We start from the raw sequence: 22701 nt of genomic DNA on the forward strand, positions 1-22701 counted from the left end.
GGGGCTCTGAGATGGAGCCAAGGTGGGAGCCAGTCCGACTGAGCAGGCTTCCTGCCAGCAGGAGACAAGCTCTCAGTCTCAGAGACACCCTGCTTCACATAAACAGAGGGCCAGGCTGTCCAGCAGTTTCCTGGGAGCAGGCAGGATGCTCTGCCTCTGGTGGAGCCAAGTGCAGCTGTGCGGGCACTTTCCCGGCCCCTGTGAGCACATGCTTTTCAGCATTTGGTGCTGACCATTCCATGACTAGTAAGGGTCCCCGGTGGCACTGTCTGGCGAGCATTGGGCTGCTAACCACAAGGTGAGGGTTCAAACCCACTAGCCCTTCCTTAGCAGAAAGGTGAGGCTGCCTATTCCTGTAAGGACCTGCAGCCCCAGAGGGCCGCTGTGAGTCGGAGTGGACTGGAGAGCAGTGGACGGCTCGATGAAGGGCCACGTAGTGCGCTCACGACTTCCTTCTGACGAGAAAAGCAGTGGGCGCTCCTTGGGGAAATTTGAAGGGAAATGTTGCGGGACAAAGAGAAACAAGGCTGGGGAGATGTTGAAGTAACGCCCAGACAGTCTTCTAACCGCAAGAAGAATCATGACCACCTAACTAGCATTGTTGCATTGCCACTAAACGCCAGCCTGCCTTCCTTCCTGTCTTTTTCTCCTCAGACCTTACACATAGGAAGTTCACACCTGGCCCCGCCCAATCCCGACAAGCAGTTTCTCATCTCACCTCCTGCCTCCCCACCCGTGGGCTGGAAGCAAGTGGAAGATGCAACCCCCGTCATTAATTATGACCTTTTATACGCCATCTCCAAGCTGGGGCCAGGTGAGTCCCCTATCACTGCGTCGGGCACTGTCCCCATGGCTCCCGTCCTCGCCCACGTGTGTCCACGCCGCGTGGTTCAGGAATATTTCCAGCTAGACCCTTCTGTTCTGCTTTCACAGGCTCCTGGGTGGCTCAGAGACGTAGTCAACCACTAACCTAAAAGTTGTTGGTGCAGACCTTGTGTTAGTCTGGGGAGACTAGAGAAACAAATTCATGGATACTTTCACATGTGTATAAGAAAGAGCTTTATATACAAGAGCAGCTGAATATTGAGAAAACATCCCAGACCAGCACAGATCAAATCCATACGTCCGCTATTAGCCCATATGTCCAATACCAATCTATAAAGTCCTCTTCAAACTCACGAAACACATGCAAGTGGCTGGGTTTGGGTGTCGCTGTCAGGCATGCTGGGATTGTGCTTGCCTCTTCTTACTCCAATCTTTTGGGAACGTTACAAGAGAGACCATGGTTGGCCATGGTGACCAGGCAGATATCTTGTGACTCCTGAGCACAGCCTGCTTGGTGGCTGGCACCCCACTCTTCTCCCACGGCCCTGTCTCTAACAAACGAAGTCCAACCTCAGCCAAGCTGATCTGGCCCATTGCTCTGATTCGCACCTCCATTCTCCAGGCAGGAGGGGAGGAGGATTGCAGATCACAGCGAAAAGGAGCCCCAGTTAAGGATGCCCCACCCCCATTGCCCCGCCCAGGGCACTGCCCCACTGACCTTGCCTGAGACCGGAATATAGAGGTTCTGGCTCCCTGCAGAGGCACAGGGAACTCAGGCACGAAGGAGCGGGCATTCAGGGAGACCTCTGGCTCCTCATCTCGAAATTCACAAACCACGCTCTGCTGTGGAGTCGATTCCAACTCATAGCAAACCTACAGGACCGGGTAGAACTGCCCCGGGGTTCTGAGACTGTAAGTCCTTACAGGAGTGGAAAGCCAGCTCAGTGTTGCTGGGAGGTGTTGCAGGTGGTAGTCTGGAAGCATTCCGGAAGAGCATCTAGTGCAGCGGCTGGTCAGTCCTTAGTCAGTGCTCGACGCAGGCTCTGAAGAAGCAGTGTCTGTCTGATTGGGTGCCAGTGAGAGGAGGGGGGCACAAAGAGGTCAGAGCCCTGCTCACGGAAGGAAGGAAATAAACGCTGAGCCCATCAGCCTCCCCTTTCTCCTTGACCAGCAAGTTGATGGTCCTGTGGGCTGGATACATTTTCCTGGGCCATCAGCCGTCTCACACGGCAAGATTACATTTCTGAGCATTGCCCCAACCGAAATTCCCTGTGTGGTAGAAGGTCAAGATCCCATTACCTCCCGCTGCTCATTGCACGAAGGTCAGGATAGGGGGCTCCTCCATGCCTTCCCCGCACGGGGCCGGCCAAGCAAAGAGGAGGCCTTGGAGCCTGGAGGAGCATGCCAGAGCTGAGAGGAAGGCAGCCCCTGCTACTGTCGCAAGTCCTTCCCACCAACCACTCGAGGGTGAAGGTTAGATGCTCCCAGCCAAATGGTACCTTCCAGGTGCTCTGCCTGAGCCTCCCTCCATCCTGCATTCACCATTTATACCACCTTCTCTCTCACACTGCCATCAAGTGGGTCCCAGTGCATAGTGACCCTGTAGGACAGGGCAGAACTGCCCCTGTGCATTTCCGAGACCTGAGACTCTTGTTTACCAGAGTAGAAAGCCCCGTCTTTCTCCCTCAGAGCAGCTGGGGGCTTTGAACTGAGGACCTGGTGAAGCACAGCCCAACGTGTAACCGCTGCACCTTGAGGGCTCTCTTGCACCACCCAGGAACCGTCCTTTAAAAAGCAAGCATGCATTCCCTCCCTGTCTCCAGTGTGCTGTCGGCATGCTGTTGGTAACATGTATCTTTTCCTGAGTGCGCCCGGCAGAAACCCCGCTGTGCCTGCGTGTGTGTGTCTCGGGCCGCACTGAGCGCACAGAGGCTCCGACCCCGAGCGGGCGCCCTTCCATTGTCGGTAACTCCGGGTCACGCTATGATTCTTTTCTTTCCCTAGGGGAGAAGTACGAACTGCACGCAGCCACGGCCACCACCCCCAGCGTGGTGGTCCACGTGTGCGAGAGTGACCAAGAGAACGCGGAGGAAGACGAGCTGGGCAAGATGAAGAGACCCAAACCCAAAATCATCCAGACCAGGAGGCCGGAGTACACGCCGATCCACTTAAGCTGAGCCGGCCGGGGATGCAATATGTCAGACCATCCTTTGACTGTGTCAAGGGCGGGCCACAACTTTGGAAGTGGCAGCCGCCGTGACCGTCGTGGCAGAGAATCCCAGTCCATGTTGCTCGGAAGAGAACCGAGGCTCGGTCTCCTTGTTCCAATGCCGCCCGTCAGCCCATGTCCACGGCCCGTCCTGGGCCCATCACCGAGCCTGTGGGGATCGCACAGGGACACTGGGGAGCGCCTTTGAGAAAACCAGTAACAATAGTCGTTCACACTTGTTTTTTTTTCCGGTAGGTTGTTAGGTTTCGTGCCGAGGGCAGGTTGACCAGCGGTCCCGCTGAGTCGACAGCAGTGGGCAGGCATCGGTACAGGCTCTGAAAGCGGCAGCAGGTGCCATATGGACTTGGGAGGGCTTCCCTTCCCACCCCGCCCACCTCCCACTTAGTGTCCGTGCATGTCCCCACCTCTGTCCGCGTACCAAGCTACTCCGTGGGGACTTCCATCCTCTGCAGAGCCGGGGCAGCACTGGGAACCCGTTGTCCTCCCAGAGCTGAGGCTGTCCCTTGCCCCGGCTCCCGGGTTTGTGTTGGTTTGTTTTTGGTTCTCAGCCCCAGACCGCATTCATCCGGCACCTGAACTGGCGCTTCGCAGGAGAGGCTTGGGTCCGAAAGGCCAAAGTAGACTTTAGCCGACAAAATCCAGAGAATAGCAGTTTCACTGCCAACCTTCCGTGGGTGAGACCTTGGGCGTGGGCTCCATCTGTGTCTCTCATGTGCTGGCTAATGCCCACGGCTCCAGCCAAACACCCTTACGGGGACTGCTGAGTGAGTCGCCATCCTTCTCTCGGCCTCTACCTGCTGAAACCTCGGCCACACCTGTAAATAGAGCTGATAGCATCTCTTCATCCCTGTTGTAGACGTGGGTGATAAGCTGGCGGTGGGAGACTAGTGTTAAGATGTATTAACCTTGCTGTGAGTGGTGTGTGGTAGAAAGCGCTGTCGACCCGTTCTTACCGGACTCGAATCCAAAGCATGTCGCGTGGGTGGCAGCCGTGTGGTGGCATGAGAGGGACGCAGTGCCTTTCCCCGTTCGTCCCCCGTGGAAGTGTCGCACTGGGTAACACTGGTCCTTTGTCCTTCCCTGGTTGTCACGTGTCTGTCCGGTACATAGGTGATTATATTTGGGCCTTAAAAGCTACCCTAACAGAGTGTGTCATTTTGAAATACTTAATGCCAAGTCACAATGCATGCTTTGGCAGTCGCAGCAGATGGTCTTTTTAAAGAAGCACAACACGTTCGTTCTTACATTAACGCCTGGGGTTGCCCCTATCAAGAAATGCATCGAATGTTCTCCAAACTTTGTTTACAGTACTTGGTCGGGGCGGTGGGGCAGGTGAGGGAGAGACCGTTACATTGCTGTTTCCGTGTTTCTAGTTAAAGTGCTTTTAACCTGGAGGCGCTAACATCAAACTATTTTTTTAACTGCATTCTCTAATAAATTGGCACAATATGCTCTTTACGGAAAAGCTCGCTCCATGTCCTGTTATTTCCAAGGCTTAGTCTGTGGTCTCTTCAGATTTTAGTTTGATCTGGGTCTTGCCCAGGCTCACCCGGATCCATTCCGTCTCCGTCTGCGTGTGGACACTCGCTGCTCTCCGCGCAGGTTCGGGCGAGGGCTGGCTCGCCGCCCCTCCGTCACTCAGCAAAGGGGATGCACGAGGGGTTCTTAAAAAGCTGTGGGAAACGGCTTGAAAGAGAATGGGACTTCCCCCACAACGTTTTTTGTCGCTGATGCTATCTGAGGGGAAGAGAGCCCTCGTCACCGCAACCGCGCTCCCCACAAACGGTCAGAACCCCGGCCGTGTGCTGGTTCCTTCCAGGAGTCTTCTGAGAAGGGAGCCTTCCAGGGAGGGTGGGGGGGGGGTGTCCCAGGGCACTGAACGTGTAAGTTTCGTGTGTGCATCTCAAACAGCATTTTCTCTGGGGTGCCCTCCCAACGAAGCGGGACGGGGGTTTCACATGCCAGCCCACGAAGACCTGCGCACCACGGCTCGTTGAGCTGCTGAAATCTGCCAGGGGGCGTTCATCTTGGTCGGGATGAACGTTTGGCATTTTTCCGTAAAAACTCAAGTGCCACGATTTTGGGTTGCGTCGCTCTGGGAGGCGCTTCCTCTCGTCATCCCCCAAGCACATGCACGCATTTTGCGAGCCACGCGCGTCTACAGCGCAGGCCGTGGCGAGAAAGGCGCTGGGCAGTCGGGAGGCGGTCGGTGCACGCCGGCCCTCGGGCTCCTGCCTGAGATTTCCAGGGAGAGGCCGGCTGCCGCTCCACAGCCTGGAGGGCTCCGTGCATGTCTTCCATCTTCTTTTGATGTCTCCTCCATTGTTCGATATTCTCTCTCTCACACACATGTGTGCGCACGCATTAGCAGTGCCGTCAAGCCCATTCCGATTCATATCAACCCTCTATACGGTTTCCGATGCTATACATCTTTATGAAGCATACAGTCTCATCTTTCTCCCCTAGAGTAGCTGGTGAGTTTGAACCACCGACCTTGCAATTAGCAGCCTAACCCCCAGCCCACGGTGTCACCAGGGTTCCTTAAGAGGAAAGTAAAACCAAAAATCAAGCCAAAAATATTTTTTTAAAGTCATCGAGTCTATTCCAATTCATAGATAGCCGAGGCTACACACATTTCTGAGCGCAGAAGAGGCTGCTGAGTTTGAACTGTTGACCTTGAGATTAGCATTCCAACACTTAACCACCAGAGCTCCGTAAGACCGGACTCTGCCACAGGGTCGATACTGACTCCCAGAGACCCCATAGCGCAGCGCAGAACTGCCGCTGTGGGCTTACAAGGTTGCTGTCTTTATGAGCACAGAAAGTCCTATCTTTCTCCTAAGTGGGTTTGAACCTTTAACCTTATGGTTAACAGTCCAAGGCGTGTAACTGACTAAGCCACTAGAGGAAGGTAGGTTTAATTAATGTATTCTTCTATTCACTGAGCCTCTGATTTGAAAGTAGGGCATGTAGGGGGTGCGGCGGGGGGGGGGCGCTTTCTTCCAATATGCCCACCTCTGTAATTCCCATCTGATGTCCTCCCCTTGTGACTCCCCCAGGTTCCCTGGCAGTCAGGTAGATAGATGGGTGCTAGTCTCACAAGCCACCCTTCAGCATCTCTCATGCTCATGAAAGGTCATTGTCATCTCGGCTGCAGGGAGACAGAAGGAAATTACTCAAGAGCAATTGCCAGGCTCTGTCACCTCAGGCTTTTCCTTGCCGGCCAAGACTCTGAGGAGGGGCTTGGTCCTTGTGGTTAGGAGAAGCCAGTGAACGCTGCGGCCGCTTGGCAAGGCCATCGGGACCATCCTCTCAGCTGGCATCACCCTCTGGCCTCCTGAGACTGTCCCTGTTTCTAGCTGGCCGCACTCTCTGCTCCCCAAGCAGCATCAGACCTCTTCCCTCTGCGTAGAAGGCTCTGCTGCCCCAGCCCAGCTGCTGTGCAGTCAAGGATACGTCAATACACGTCAATACACCCCACGAAATACCGCTTCTCTGTCTCAGTCACTGGCAGCCACCCCTGTACCTGGGGCATTGGGGATTCAGTGGTAGGATCCTCACCTTCACTGGGGAGACCCTGGTTCAATTCCCGTCAACGTGCCTCGTGCAGACGCTCCCTGTCTGTCAGCTGAGGTCTGTGCGTCCCTCTGAAGGCTCAACAGGTGTCAAGAGAGCTTGCAGATGAAAGCAGACTAAACATCCAGTCAGCGTGGCCAGGGTCTCTCTGCCAAGCAGCCTGGTGCAGGGCTGGGCAGCCTTTTGCCCCATTAGGCAGAGGGTCACCTCAGGTCAGGGACCGCCTAGACAGCAGCTCACCACCACCACCACCACCACCACGGTGCCTAGCCCAAAACAGACAAGATCACTGAGTTAGTTGCTGGCTGTAGTGTTTGTCTCATCTTGCAAGTCTCTAGTGCTCCATCTCTCCCAGGGACTCTCCAAGCCACTCATGCTGGGTCGCCCATGGTGGCCCACCCTTCCCCAGGGTCATCTGCATTGCCTTGTTAGCATTCTTTGTGAAACTGTGTCCCCAAACCAGAATCACTGCCACCTAGTCCATTCTTACTCATCGGAGCTCTGAAGGCAGGGTAGACCCGCCCTCTTTTCCATCCCAAGACTGTTATTCTTGACGGGAGTAGAAAGCCCCATCTGTCTGCTGCAGGGCAGCTGGTGGTTTTGAACTGCTCACCTTGCAGTTAGCAGCCTGTCACCAGAGCGCCTGCAGGGTTACTGTCGTCCTCTGACTCGCATGCGGCCAAAATTAGAAGGAGAGAAGGCCGAATGGGGACTTTGGAGGCAGAAGAATGAAGGGTTCACTGGAATTTAAGTCAGCTAAGCCAACATACGGCTCAGTGCTGTCCTCCAGCAAACTGCCAGGCTGCTGAGGCGGGGTTGGGGGGGTGGGGCGCAGAACAAGAGACAGTGAGACAGCCAGGCTCGGGCATAATTGTATTGGGTTTGGATGAGTATAAACAAACAAAAATTATTTGCTTTGAAAAAGTTTCTTCTCAAAGCAAGGTGATGGCCAAGAACATGAGTGCGTGGGACAGAACTTTTCAGGGCGATGGGAATCTTCCGTCTGGCTTGAGCAACCTCGTCATGGCATTGAGGACACAGTAAAAGTAACCCAAGTCTATGTTGCTGGGAGGGGCCATCAAGTGAACTGTGTCTGCCCGGTGGGGTCGCAACAAAGTGGAATCACCCAACGGCGGGGAGTTTGGTTTTCTGGGGAAGGCCTTGCTGTGATGAGCTGCCATGCTGAATCTGACTCAAGACGCACGTCTGTGGGTGAACATACATGACTAGACCCCGTACCAACTCCAGGATTGCTAGTACAGTGTGTCTTGAGCTAAGGTTCTCCAGAGAAGCAAAGCCAGCGAAACTTCCGTATGGATATACGGAGAGACACTGATATCAGGAAAACGGCTCACACCATTGCATGCTATTGCTTGTGACTTCCCAAACACACGCTTTCTCGTGTGGTTTCATGACAGACCCGAGCAGAGCCAGGCGCTCTGGTGCCACAGTGGTTCTGGGATGGGCTTCGATGCTGCGAGGCAGGCAGTTAAAACCCAGCTGCTCCCCACGAAGAAGACCAGGCTTCCCGCTCCCATGAAGAGTTACAGCCGCAGAGACCCACAAGGGCAGTTCATTCTCCCCTGTCCTGTAGGGTCGCCATGAGCTGGAACCCACTCAGTGACCGTGAGTTTTCAGTTGCCAAGTCGCTTCCTTTGAGCAGTTGATTTCGGTTCACATCGCCCCAGCTGTTCCTTTTTGGTAGCTGCGGCAAGTCGTTGGGGGACAGTTTTTTAATTGCCTTCTGGAGGTCTCTGAGTTTCCCAGAGCTGCCCTTGACTGCTTCCTGGGAAGTGGGTGTCTCGGAAGAGCAGAGCGTGTGGTCTCACCCGCTGGACTCCAGAGCAGGAGCCAGGAGCCTTTTGCCTACCACGGGCCACTGGAATATGTACATCTCTCACGGACCACACCGGGCCAACGTTTCATTAACTCCCCCCAAGGGGATGGCTGGGACTGCTTTTCTTTGGTGACACGTGTGCTGTTAGCTGACACTGATGATCCTATGGCCCGCAGACTGCATGTTCCCCAGGCCTGCCCCTAGAGCAGCGGTTCTCAACCTTCCTCATGGCTCGACCCTTTCATATAGTTCCGCATGTGGTGGGGACCCCCAACCATACAATTATTTTCATCGCAACTTCATAACTGTAATTTGACTACTGCTATGAATCGTCATGTAAACATCTGATATGTAGGATGTATTTTCATTGTCACAAATTGAACATAATAAACATCATGAAAGCATATTGATTAATCACAAAACAATGTGTAATTATATATTTGAAATATTTATGTGTTTTCTGATGGCCTTAGGCGGCCCCTGTGAAAGGGTCATTCAACCCCCAAAGGGGTCATGACCCACAGGTTGAGAACCACTGCCCCAGAGGCTAGCGCTGTGGTCTCTGTCTGGGCCTGGGGGGAACGTGCTACCCTTACTGCCGCCGCCCTTTTACAGGTTCATGGCTGCTTGCTCACACACTTGCCCGTTTCCCACTTTTTTAAAAGCAGACATCTGTCACAGTGCTTGGTTATCTCAAGACCTGTCACAGTGTTCCTTCCTAGGCATCCCCCCAGAAAGCCCCACAGCCTGAGTTCAGCACATTAGCTAGGTCTGAGGGCATGTGTGGGCTCTCTGTGCGTGTTAGAAGGAAGATGGGGTGTCGCTCCAGGCGGTGGCGGCATCCTGCACCAGCCCTGTGCTAAACAGCCTCTCAATGAGCAGGTGCCTCTACCGTGCAGTTTTTCAGACGCATGGCAAAGCCCTGAAGTTCCTGGTGACCCTTCCACAATGACCCAATGGGATTTGAAGGCCAGAGCATTGTATTCGGCAGAAGCAGGCCAAGGCGAACGTTTCCATATAGCTTCCTCCTCACCCGCCCTCTTCGCCCTAACTTAGGTCTTCGCATGGGTGAGCCATCAAGAACTATGCGCGACTCCAGCCTGTGTGAGCCAATTCAGAGGAAGCAATGGTATCAGAGCTTACCTCCAGACCCCCCGGTTTGCAGAAGAGCATGGATGCCAGTGGAAGCCCAATGCCTGTTTGCAAAGCCCCCCCGCCCCCCATAGAGTGCACCTCCAGGGGATCCCCTCAGAACGTGGTTCAGGTGCGAGTCGCCTTGCTCTCAGACAGAGGGCTTTGTAACATGGATCATGGCTGGTGTCGCTGGGCCACCATGCAGCACCTTATTGTTTCATCTCGCCTTCAAGGCCCATTTAAAGTTTTTTCAGTTTGTAATGCTTTCTGCTTTCTTTCTTTTTTCTTTTTAAAATACTTTCATTGCGGGCTCTACATCTCTTATCACAATCCGTACATTCATCCAGTGTGTCAAGCACATTTGCACATATGCCGCCGTCATCATTTTCAAAGCATTCTCTTCCCATGTGAGCCCCTGATATCAGCTCCCCATTTCCTCCCCCTCCCTTCCCTGCCCGCCCTCCCTCACGAACCCTTGATAAGTTATAGATTACTATTTTCACGTCTTACATCGTCCTCCGTCGCCCCTCACCCCCTTTTCCCATTGTTTGTTCCCCTGCGAGAGGGTTCTAGATTGATCCCTGTGATCGATTCCCCTTGTTCCCCACACCCTCCCCTAATCCTCTGGTATCTCTACTCTCATTGTTGGTCCTGAGATGCCCATCTATCCTACAGATAAGCGCCTGCTTTCTTTTTGATGGAGGTTTTTCTAGATTTTGTCTCCTGGGTTTTTTCCCTGTTGTATATTATTTTCTATATATAAAATCTAGGATAGGTGCAACTATAGAGACAGTAATTGGATTAACAATTACCTAGGAGCAAAATAGAGGAAAGAACTAAGAGGCAACGGACATTTATAGAGGTCTCAATACAGGCACATACACATGTAAATATATTTATGTATAATGATATGGATATAGGTCTATGTACATATATTTATAGGTCTAGTATTAAGGTAGCAGATGGACATTGAGACCCTACTCAAGTACTCCCCCAACACAAGAACACTTTGTTCTAATAACCTGGCATTCTGTGATGCTCACCTTCTGGACATGATCGCTGAAGGAAAATGGGTGCATAAGCAAACGTGGTGAAGCAAGCTGATGATGCCCAGCTAATAAAAGATGTAGCTTCTGGGGTCTTAAAAACATGAAGGTAAGCAAGCGGCCATCTAGCAGGGAAGCAACAAAGCCCACATGGAAGAAGCACGCCAGCCTGTGAGACCATGAGGTGTCAATGGGATCAGGTATCAGGCATCAAAAGACCCAGAAGAAACAATCATATTGATGTGAATGAGGGGGAGGGTGGAGTAGAGACCCAAAGCATCTGTGAACAATTGGACATCCCCTAACAGATGGGTCACAAAAAAGACACGAGTCAACCAGGGTGCAGTATAGCACTGACAAAACACACACATTCCTCTAGGTATTTAATGCTTCCTCACCCCTCCCCAACATCAGGACCCCTGTTCTACCTTACAAATCCAGCTAGAACAGAGCATGTACACTGGTACAGAGAAGAGCTCTCAACACATGGAATCCAGGACAGATAAACCCCCTGAGGAGCAGTAATGGAGTAGTGATACCATGAAGATAGGGGGAAGGTGGGGAAAAGGAGGAACCAATCGCAATGATAGATGAAGAACCACCACCACCACCCCTGGGTGATAAACAGCAGAAACATGGGTGAAGGGAGACAGTGGATGGTGTAAGATATGAAAATAATAATTTATAATTCATCAAGGGTTCACGAGAGTGGGAGGTGGCGGGGGGGAGGGAGAAAAAGAGGAGCTGATACCAAGGGCTGAAGTAGAAAGGAAATGTTTTGAAAAGGATGATGTCAACATATGTATAAATGTGCTTGATACAATTGATGTATAGATTGTTATAAGAGCTGTAAGAGCCCCCAGTAAAATGATTCATTGAAAAAAAAAGACAAACAAACAAAAGCCAATTACCTAGGGGCATGGTCGGGGAAGATGGGGGGGACATGGGGAGCTGACAAGGAATACAAGAAGAAAATGTTCTGAAATTGGTTGTGGGGTTGATTGTACAATTCTTCCTAATATGACTGAATGTTTAAATTGTATGATCTGCGAAGTATTTGCCAATAAAACTATTAAAAAAATATGTCGGCAAGGCTGACACATACAACACCTGCCTGCACTTCCTCCAGAAAGAAATCTCACCTGCTTATGAGGACCAGGCCCTAGGCTTCTTCTCACTCTCCTACCTGCCCGCCTGCCCTAAGTAATACCAAATTGTGTATCCAACTGGGCACATTGTTGTGATAGTCTGGGTACATTAGAGAAACAAATCCACAGAAACTCATATATAAGAGAGAGTGTTATATAAAGGTTAAGTGCACATCAAGAAAACATCCCAACCCAGTGCTGCCCAAGCCTACAAGTCCAACATTAACCCATATGTCCCACACCAATTCACAAAGTCCTCCTCCAACTCACCAAACACACGCTATGATGCCAACCACAAGAGGGAAGCCGAGTCAGTGAATGTGTGAGCATCTCAGTGTTGGCAGGGGTCTCCACACGGCTTCTCCAGCACCCAGGGCTGCATTGGGTAGGTCCATGTGGCTTCTCCTCGGGGATTTCTTGCAGGAAGTGAGCAAGAAGCTGGGAACTGGCTAAGGCAGCTGCACCCTGGTCCAACCATCACAAAGAAAGAGACCTGAGAACTCAAAAGGTGAAGCCATTTATCTCTTCGCCCTTCAATTAACTCCACATGTGTTTATCGGCCAGGTTGTCACAATAAACTAACTACCTGACAGCCCCCTGCCCTAGAGCCACATTGCAAACTCCGCCCTTTACTGTTCCTTACTAGATCATACACTAAAGATCTACCCTGGTCCTCTCCCCATCCATTATCCACTCAGATGTCAGAGTGGGCTTTCCGGAAATGCCTGTCGGATCAAGGTACTTCCCTACAGCTTCTGGTCAAAATTAAAACTTAAATGACCAACTTCCATCCAGCCTCCTCTTCTTTCTGAGCCCCCCTCTCCCCCCCCCCCGACACTGTAGACACAGTGGCTTGACTGTCCTTGTCTGAGTTGCCTCAGGCTTGTCTGTCCACGACGCCTTTGTCTGACTCTCTGGCTGCCGCTCATTGTCGGGGAGTCCCTGGGGGATGCGAGTGACCAGTGCACCCAGCTGCCACCTGAAAGCTTGGAGAGGCTCGCGTCCCCCTAGAGGTACCTCGGAAGCAAGGGCTGGTGGTTTCTTTCTGGAAAACCTGCCATTGAAAACCCCGCACAGACAGTTCTGTTCCGACGCGCTCGGGTCTCTCCGTGAGTCAGACTGGTCCCAATGGCGGTTGACGGTTGGGATTTTCCAGCCCTTCTCCAGGATCATTTTTAAGAAGTCTGCCTTAGGAAGTCTTCGTTGCTGCCTAATAGCTCCAGGGGACTAACCATCTGTCTGCTCCAGGGGGCCTCCAAAGCAGGGGTTCTCAATCTGTGGGTCGCAACCCCTTTGGGGGTCAAAGGACCCTTTCACAGGGGTCTTTGAAGACCATCAGAAAACATATTTCCAACGGTGGTCTTAGGAACCAAAATGCTGCTCCTCTATCCGTCTCCAGGCGGGTCAGCCCACATGCAGATACGCCCACCTACGAGTACCCTACCCGGCGTGAAGGCGGTTAGCCATGCTACACCATGCTTCAAGACAACATTTCATTGATTTATCATTAGAAATAAATATTTCACAATATAGATTTACATATTGTTTTTGCGATTCATCACTCTGCTTTCATTATGTTCAATTTGTAACAATGAGGATACATTCTGTCTATCAGATATTCACATGACGATTCATAGCAGTAGCAAAATGACAGTGATGAAGTAGCAACAACAATAATTGTATGGTTGGAGGGGTCCCCACCGCATGAGGAACTATATGAAAGGGTCACGGCATGAGGGAGGTTGAGGACCACGGATCTAAAGCCATGGCCCACATCCGTACCAGCCTTACCGCAGAGAAGTCATGCCACTGCTGGCCCCTGCCCATGGCCCCGGCTAGTTTCCAGATTCTCCGAGCGTCTTTGTTCCTGATCTCTCGGCACCCAGCGCGGCGCTTCAGGTTCCTCATCCTTTGGCGCATACACGTGCATCTTGACCACCCTTCTTGCCTCCATGTGGACACTGTGGCTGGCTGTGTGGCCTTTCAGGGTGGGTTGAAAATGCTCCTTTAGATGATGTGTATGATGCCACTTTATATTCCTCTCCCGCCTAGGAGAGAGAGCACATGATGGTCCGATTCCAAATGGCCAAACCCGGTCCATCTCAGCGCCCCCATGCCCAGGGTCTTCATCCACATGCGCTCCCCTTGATTTTCCAAAGCATGCAGTTTTCCTAGATTCATCTTTACACGGTTCACGGTTCAATTCCCAATGGAAGTTTGCTCTCTTTCTTCTCATTTTGAGTCATCCCACACTGAAAGGCCCCTGAAGCTATATCCACATCATTCAAGTCGACTCTTGAACTTGAGTCATATGTCCAATGTCTTCCAACCAAGGGGCTCATCTTCTCGCATGGTATCAGACCATGTTCCATGGCGGCTCACAAGGTTCCACCAGCCAGTTTTCTTGCAGACGCAGGCCACCATACTCTTCTTCTCAGTCTGTCTTAGTGTGGAAGTGTTAGGCAGATAAGCGCAGGGATGGGGATGTCCGTTAACGCATGCCCAGAGAGCCAAGCGCAGGAACAAAGAGCGGCGCACTGCACATGCTCAGAGGCTCAGGTTTCCTGCCAGTAGGCATGGGTGGGCGCTAAACCTGGATTGCCCCACCTGGGCCAGGTGAATTCAGTTCAGCCAGTGGGGTCGATCTGGGGTCGTCCACCACGCCTCCGCGTGGAATCCTTGAAAAGACAGGAGCCCAGAGGGAAAGAGAGAGATCTAACATAGAGTCACAGAGAAAGAGATCTTTGCGCGACACTGAGCAGTCTCTGCCAGGCTGCATGGTCGGGAGGAATCCTATGGGTGCTGCGTAAAACCTGAAACTTCTTCTAACTCTCATAAAACTCACTTGGATCGTGAGCCAGGCTTTGGCGTAATTCTTTCTCACGCGGAGCCAAGGACCGAGGTACAACTCTATCTCCAGAGAGCTCTAACAGAAGTTCCCCTGAAACCTGTCTACCGTGATATTTGAACTGCCAGGGGCATAGCTTCCAGTATTACAGCAACATGCAAGCCACTGCGTGGTGTTCACGCAGAATCTGCACGTGGATCAGAGGGCAGCTGGTCAAGCAGAACAAGAAGATGGTGTGTGGTTGAAAAGCAGGAAAGAGGAGCAGCAGGGTCGTATCCTCTCACTGGCCCACTGCTGAGCAAATACCTGGAGAAACTAGTCTAGAATGAGGAAGAATGCGGCATCAGGGCTGCAAGAGGGTTAACACCCTGCACTGCGCAGTTGACACAACCTTGCTCACTGAACACCCAGAGGACTTGGAGAATTGACTGGGGAACACACCAAAGACTGCAGCTTGCAGTGGGGGTGGCACCTCAACACGAAGAACAACTGCACCAATAAGCAACACCCTGATGAACAGAGAAGCCTGGAGTGGCCTGGGATTTCATGTTTCTGGGATCCACAATGAGCACCCCTGGAAGCAGTGGTCAAGAAATCAAGTGACACCTTGCACTGGTAAAGGCGCCGCAAAAGGTCTCTTTCAAGGGTTAAAGACTAAAGATGTCACTCTGAGGACTGACCCAAGTCACGATATTGTGAATGACCTCCTGTGCCCGCTGGAAACGGCAGAAAGGAGACCTCGCTTGGAACGATGGTGAGGAATATGGACTCTTCCATGGACTTCTAGAAGAACAGCATGTCTGTTTTGGGAGACATGTAACTGGCATGTTGCTAGAAGAGAGGTTGGCAGCACTGTGTCTCACATACTTTGGACATGCTGTCGAGAGGGACCCACCCCTGGGGGAGCACCTCGTGCCTGGGAAAGCAGAGTCAGTGAAGAGAGGACAACCTGGGCTGAGAGAGATTTGACACCAACAATGGGCTCAAGCAATGGCCAGATCGCAAGGGGCGGGGGACAGTGTTCTGCTGTGCAGACATAAGGTCACTAGGGCTGGAGCGGACCCCAGGGCGCCTGGCATCCACCACTCATTAAACACTTGTGGGGTGAAGTGCCTCCCGCGCGAACTCTGTCAGGTTTCCTCTTAGCCCTTTCAAGAGACAGAGCTACCCAGATGCTACTGAGCTGCGCTGGGTCTGTGTGGGTGGGGGGAACCGGCGAAGCAGCGATGCTCACAAATATTTCACAGGAGTTGCTTTCTCAACAATGTTTAAACAAGGAAACTCCTATCCGACTTTCCCTGGAGTGTTTCCAGGCTCGCCGGCTGTGCTCCTGCTCCCCCGTCGGGCGGTGCTCACCCTGTGAGCTTCGCTCCATCCATCCAGCTGAGGTAGGCTGAAATCAGAAATCGCTGAGTGCTGAGAACACATTTCCAAGACATGAGCAATCTGGAAACTCGGCAGTCTTGTTCCCTTGGGACCTGCAGCATGGACCGCGCTGACCAAACACTTTCAAGTGCCCAGTAGCAGTTCATTCCTGAGGTCCTCCTGCTAAGGCACCCAGAACAAAGCAGCCCCTCATGGAAAGCATGTAGTTAGCACACAAATACTCAGGCACATGACTGGTTGGAATAATATCTAAGCAATTTTCTTTTTGAAAACCTATTGTAGTTGAAACTCTTCAGTCTAGTTGGTTGAAAGTTGGGCCGCCCTCGGCGGGATCAGCAGTTTGAAACCGCCAACTGCCCTGAGGAAGCAGGACGAAGCTATCTGCTTCCCTTGAGAGCTACCGTCTCAGAGACCTCTATGACCCTGTCCTCGGGGCGCAGACTCGATGGCAGCGAGTTTGTGACACTCAAGTAGCTTGACACTCTTCTACGATTCTGGCAATGAGAGTTGGAAATGCCCTGTTGTGGGGAGTTGGAGTGGTTGGAGGAGACACCCCAAGCCAGGCCCCTTTTAGGGGTCTGCTCAGCCTTCTCTTAAGCAATAATCACCAGTGAGGGCCTTTGCTCACGTCATTTCAGGCGAGGAGGAGCTGGGGAAGCCTAAAGAGATCATTCAGAGACACGGCCGTAGGCGCAACAGATGTCAAGGGGACCATCGTGCCCACCTTGGAGGGACGAGTGGCAGAATTAGAGAACGTGTTTGCTCGGAGTTGGGAAACCCAGCGGTTACTGGTCCCGTGCAGTAACCAGCTAAGGTGGTTTCTAGCCCCAGTTCACAGCTGGGGGAATGAATGCCTGAGCCTCCAATGGTCCCCACTAGTCCCTGGGTGTGTTGCAATTAGGTCACTCCACATTTTTATTTAATTTCTCCTCAACCCTCTCCCCACCACCTGGTAACCCTCTAGCTGAGATGGCACAGTTCTCAAAGCCACCCTCCCCTGTGACACTAATTGCAAAAGAAAGAAAAGAAATTGGGAACAACCCCACCCCCAAATCCCCTTGCAGGTTTGATGGCTTGCTGGGAAGACTCCCAGAACTCAGATAACAGTTCCAGCCACAGCGCTGGTTATTACCAGGTACATCAGGCTGTAGATGACACTGCCCAGGAAAGGAGCACTTAGGGGAGAGTCCAAAGCTGAGGCTTCTCATTGCTCCCTTCTCAGGACCCCAGGACAGCATTACTTGCCTCTGCCAATGCCTGTCAAGATGCACGGGGCATTGCCAACCAGGGACACTCGCCCCAGAGTCGGCAGTCAGGGTTCTCAGAGGGACTCCGGGAAGTGGGCAGGCTTGACTGGTGGAAAGAGCCACTGAGGCTGATACTCCCTCTCAGTCCCGTGGAACCTGTGACCCCCGGCCCCCCAATCATGGTCCTCATTTATCCAGTGCCGCTATCATAAAAGTTGGTGACATTTGTGAGCAGAAATGTATTTTCTCACAGTTTAGTAGGCTAGATGTTGTGTTTGAGCTTAAACGCTGAGCACCAGGGTTGCAGAAGCCTATGGATATCAGCGAAAGTCCAAAAGGCATTTGCTGAGTCCCCAAGTGGATTAAAACTCCACCGAATTCCTTCTGAGCTTTAACCTGGGGTGCGAACAGTGTTGCCCTCAGGCAGAGTGCACTAGAAAGTGGATTAACTCCATGCCCTCCTAGCCAGCTGAGGGAGGAGCAGTTTCACTTAGGGACCTGCCTGTCTGGGTGTGCCCTTGATGGAGATCCCTGTATTGGGGTCAGGACATCCTGAGTCATGCCCTGACTGCCTTGACTGGGAGGCCCTGGACCAATCTTGTAAGCTCTCCTCTCTGACATAAAGAGGTGTCCCAGTTGTGACTCTGTTCCTGCTTCTGTCGTGCCACCTGTAACTGTGAGGTATTGTGTGCCACCAGGCCCACTTTTGTGGTGGCTTCCTTTGTCCTCCATGTCCCGTTGAAGTCTCTGAATCCCTGGAAACCCTGGGACACCACTGTGACCTCAGGCCTATGGTCTCTCTCATCTTGTTGTCTTTGTCCCGTTGAAGACAATAAATGTTCTCCTACAATTATTTTTGATACCTGGGGCCTCCTTTATACCCCACAACAATGTTCAGATTCAGGGCCTCTGCTCCAGGGGAAAACTCTCTCTCATTCTCTCTCTCTCTCATTCTCTCTCTCTCTCTCTCTCTCTCTCTCTCTCTATATATATATATATATATATATATATATATATATATATATATATATATATATATATATATATATATATATATATATATATATATATATAGACTCTGAGCAAAGAGTCTTCTCTCTTTTTAGCTTCTGATCCTCGGTCCTTGCTTTGCAGCCTAATCCGTTCCTTTCATAGCTCATAAGTGACACACACTACCCAGCTTGGACCTCAGCCTAATAAGCAAAAGTCCATTCCCAAATAGGATCACATCCACAGGAATAGTGTGAAAGTTGGACACTGGAGAAGGAAGACCAGAGAGGAATCGAGACATTGGATTTGTGGTGCTGGAGAAGATTGAAAGTGCCAGGGCCTGCTGAAAGACAAACAGATCTGTCTTGGTAGAGAGCTCCTCAGAGGCAAGGAAGGAAGACTTCATCTCGCATACTTTGGACATGTTGTCAGGAACGGTGAAACAGAGGGGCAGTGACAAAGAGGAAGGCCCTCCATTAGCTGGACTGACGGCCTGGCTGTGACAATGGGCTCGGGCATCCGCACTGTTGTGAGGATGGCGCAGGACCAGGCAGGGTTGGCATCGGCATCTAACAACAGCATTCCAATACATATTTTGTGGGGACACCATTCAATATATTGCCTAGAGCTGGCCTGTCTGGCCTGGCCAGCCCCCACCCTGAGGTGTGGCTAGCCTCCACTTTAAATCACATTGTTATTATCTGACTAGACCAAGGCTCCCAGATACTTTCCCAGGAGCTAAAGACAAAGGCGAGACCTCTTTGGGGGTAGGGTTCAAACTCTGCTACACCCTGGCTTTATAGTCTCCCTGCCTGACCCTGCCACGTTTTTGGACAAGGTCACACAGTTCTGCACAGTCATTAGGATGGGTTGCCTAATTATAAGGGTTGGACCATGGGAGGGAAGCCCGGGGAAAAGGCAATGGGGTCAATGGCCCCGGGAGGTAGAGGGGAAGAAAGAGGTGGGGAGAAGGGTGCGGTGAGCAGACGGCGTCATGGACAGGGGAACAACTAGGGAAGTGGAACCAGCATCTAGGAGATAATGGAGGTGCTGTGAGTATTAGAGCAATGCCAAGCTAGTGGAGAGAAGGCACTAAGAGGTGGAAGAAGGGGGAAAGTGATGGCGGGGCAGAAGGAGGCAAAAGGAAACAGAGGCAAGTTCTAGGAAGCAAAGATAGATAGGAGGATTAACAGAGGTGTACACTTATGTAAATACATTAATCCATAACATTAGTGGTATTGGCCTATATACATAATACACTGAGGCTGCAGACGGGCCTTGGGCCTCAGCTTATATCTCCCCTCAACACAAGAACACTTTATTCTAACAAATTGGCATTCTGTGATGCTCATCTCCTCCCACCCCCGACACACACACACACACACACACACACACAATTGCTGAAAACAAAATGGGTGCATAAGCAAATGTGGTGAAGACAGAGGATGGTGCCCAGCTATTAAAAGATATAGTGCCTGTGGTCTTAAAGGCTTGAAGTTAAACAAGCCCCCATCCAACAGTGAAACAACAAGCCCACATGGAAGAAGCACACCAACCAGTGCAATCATGAGGTTTCATCGAGACTGGGCAATGGGCATCAGAAGATTCACAACAAACAGTAAACAAACAAAAGTGCATTAGTGAGAATGGAGGGGGGTTGGAGTGGAGACCCAATGCCCATATATGGACAATGGAGCATCCCCCCACAGAAGAGTCACAGGGAGCAGGTGAGTAAATCAGGGCTCAGTTGAGCACTAATAGGTCATGCAATATACCTCAATATACCCTCTATTCCCTAGAGGCCTCCTCACCCCCGTTATCAGGACCTCAGTGCCACCCCCAATCTCGACTAGACGGGAGCATGTACAGAGGTATAAGCAAGAGATAAAACTCACAACACATGGAACCCAGGAGCAGGAATGGGAATAGAGATACCAAAAGGGTAGGGGGAAGTGGGGGAGAGGTGAGAAGGGAGGGGGACACTGATTGCAATGAATGGCACATAACTACACACCCCTCTCCGGAGGGAAGAACAACAGAAACCAGGGGGGAAGGGAGACGGCAGTCAGAGTGATATTTGAAGATAATTAACAATCTACAATCTATCAGGGGGCCACAAGGGTTGGAGGTGGGGAGGGAGGGGAAAAGGGAGGAGCTGATCCCAAGGGCTCATTGGAAAGTAAATGTCTAGAAAAGAACGATGGAATATATGTATGAATATGTTGGACACAATTGGTGTATGGTTTGTAACAAGAGTTGTAAGAGCCCCCAATAAAATGATTCTAAGAAAAGATCTTTATTCTCTCTCTCTCTCTCTCTCTCTCTCTCTCTCTCTCTGTCTCTCTCTCTCTCTCTCTCTCAGAGGTGGGGAGTCTCATCTTGGGGACATGGCATTCTACCAGCTCCCTCTCCCTCGTCCCCACATTGCCCTTTGCTCTTACATTTTTCTCAATTTTAGACTCTTCTCCCTCAACGATAGTCTAGCCCCCTTCCTCTGCAGGGCCCACGCTGGTCAAAACAAAAGTCCAGGGTCTGGATTTAACTGATACAGGTGCTTTCTGACAAAGGCAGGCTTCGTTACACCAGGTGCCTAGAAGAAAGGGTCTTCAACTTGGCACATCTGTGTACCTGGGAGGAGATGAACGAGCCCTAATGGCATACTGGGTTATGCGTTAGACCGCTAAGTGGAAGGTTAGCAGTTCAAACCACGAGCTGCTCTTTGAGAGAAAGAGGAGTCTTTCTGCTCCTGTCAAGACCTGCAGCCCTGGAAACACTGAGTCAGAAGCCCCTGGATGCCAGTGGGCAGGGTTGCTTTGAGGGGAGGGGATTGCTAATGGTTCCTTTCTACATGCCTTTGGATGGTGTTCGCTGCTCTAGGCGGCTACACATTGGCAAGGGCAGGAGTTCCTTCCAAAATTCAGAGGGAAGGCTAGAGTTTGGTTCTAAACATGGGAATTTTGAAACCCAAATTGCTCAGGTCTCTTAAGGATCTGCTTTCCTTAAAGTAAAACAGGGTGTTTTCTAAAGAGGAAAGTATTTTGAGAAGACGGGGGCCTCTCTACGCTTGATGGTAGCCCCCCAAGAATCTTTTGTGGGATGCTAACAAGTCATAGGTCTGTGCTACTTAAAGGACTATGGGTTTATGCGTATTCTGACCTCTGGCCAGGTGTCATCTGGTCTGGGCTGGATTCCAGTTTCAGGCCAGCGCCCTTGAACTTTCTCTTGAAAACAATAGACAGTGGGTGCTCAATGTGCTTTTGTTGACTGATGAAGATCCAACCGGCCAAGTCAGACGGAGTCAGGTGAGTGAGTGTGGAGGTGAGGTGAAGGTTGGGGTGTTGGGCCTTCCTAACCATAGTACAAGATGAGCTCAGCCAGGTGGGCCCAGGAGGAGAGTATTCCAAGTAAGCCACCACAAGAACTGGAAGGTAAGCCTGCACTCATCTAAAGGACTCGGGGATTGTGCTAGGAGGAAGATGGTCAGGCTGGGGGAGGGGGTGGTCATTATTGCTGGTTCGTGGAAAGAAGGTGAGGAACGGATAAGTTGGAGGCCTCTCGTACATGAAGAAATCACTCCTCTGGCCAGTTTCTCCACAGGTTTAATTTACGCGTTCTTTCATCCATCCATCCATCCATCCATCCATCCATCCATCCATCCATCCATCCATCCACTGAATGGCTATATTTGCTACTTGTCTGGTATAGGGCTTGATGCTCAAGGTGTAGATGAAGCAAAGTCTCTGCTCTCAACGTTCTTATACCCCATCCGGCATGGAACACAACAGGAAGCGAAAGAAAAGACCCATCTACCTGAGAGGGTTCAAGAAAGGTGCCATCCACAAGGTGACACCTGCATCAATGCTCTATCTCCCCCTTTTCAAATTGTGAAAATACGCACAACCATCCCCAGCAGAACAATTTCCACATGTGTAACTCACACCATTGATGACATTCTTTATGGAGGGTGGTCATTCCCCGTCTCTCTCCAAATGGTCCCACCATCATTGACATCACTTCCATGCCCCCTCAGTGAAGTCTCCCCTCTACCTGGTAAGCAGTGAAAAGTCTTCACTTGTATCTATTTGTGCATTTCGCATGAATGAGGAGCTCACACAGGGTTGGTCCTTTGTGACCGACTGATTTCGCTCAGCATGATGCTTTCAAGCATCATCCACTCTGTGGCACGCATGTGTCTCTGAAGGGCTGAGGAATGGCTTCGTCAGGGTAGAGACCACATTTTGTTTTGTCCCCCATTCATCTGCTGATGGCTCTTTGGGGTTGTGTCTGCCTTTGGGCTAAGTGGCATTGGGGAACAGGTATCTGTTGGTGTTTGTGCGGAATTTTTCCTGGGTATATGCCCATGAGTGGGATTTCTGGACAATCCTATGCTACTTCTATGTTCAAACTTGTGAGGGGCCACCAAGCGATTTCCCC

The 22701-nt window shown here is 51.4% G+C and overlaps 1 protein-coding gene across 2 annotated transcripts in view; it reads left to right on the forward strand.

Annotated features, from left to right (window-relative positions):
- The window catches only part of RCAN1 (regulator of calcineurin 1), a 95031-nt gene extending 90511 nt beyond the window's left edge, over positions 1 to 4520 (forward strand). For both annotated transcript variants that reach the window (XM_075542328.1, XM_075542329.1), the window contains exons 3-4: positions 655 to 814; positions 2830 to 4520. In XM_075542328.1, the coding sequence (XP_075398443.1) occupies positions 655 to 814; positions 2830 to 3002 (333 nt within the window). In that variant the 3' untranslated portion in view covers positions 3003 to 4520. The remainder of the gene's footprint in view (positions 1 to 654; positions 815 to 2829) is intronic.
- The last annotated feature ends 18181 nt before the right edge of the window (positions 4521 to 22701 follow it).

The sequence above is a fragment of the Tenrec ecaudatus genome, chromosome 2 (assembly GCF_050624435.1).
Source record: "Tenrec ecaudatus isolate mTenEca1 chromosome 2, mTenEca1.hap1, whole genome shotgun sequence".
NCBI classification, from domain to species: domain Eukaryota; kingdom Metazoa; phylum Chordata; class Mammalia; order Afrosoricida; family Tenrecidae; genus Tenrec; species Tenrec ecaudatus.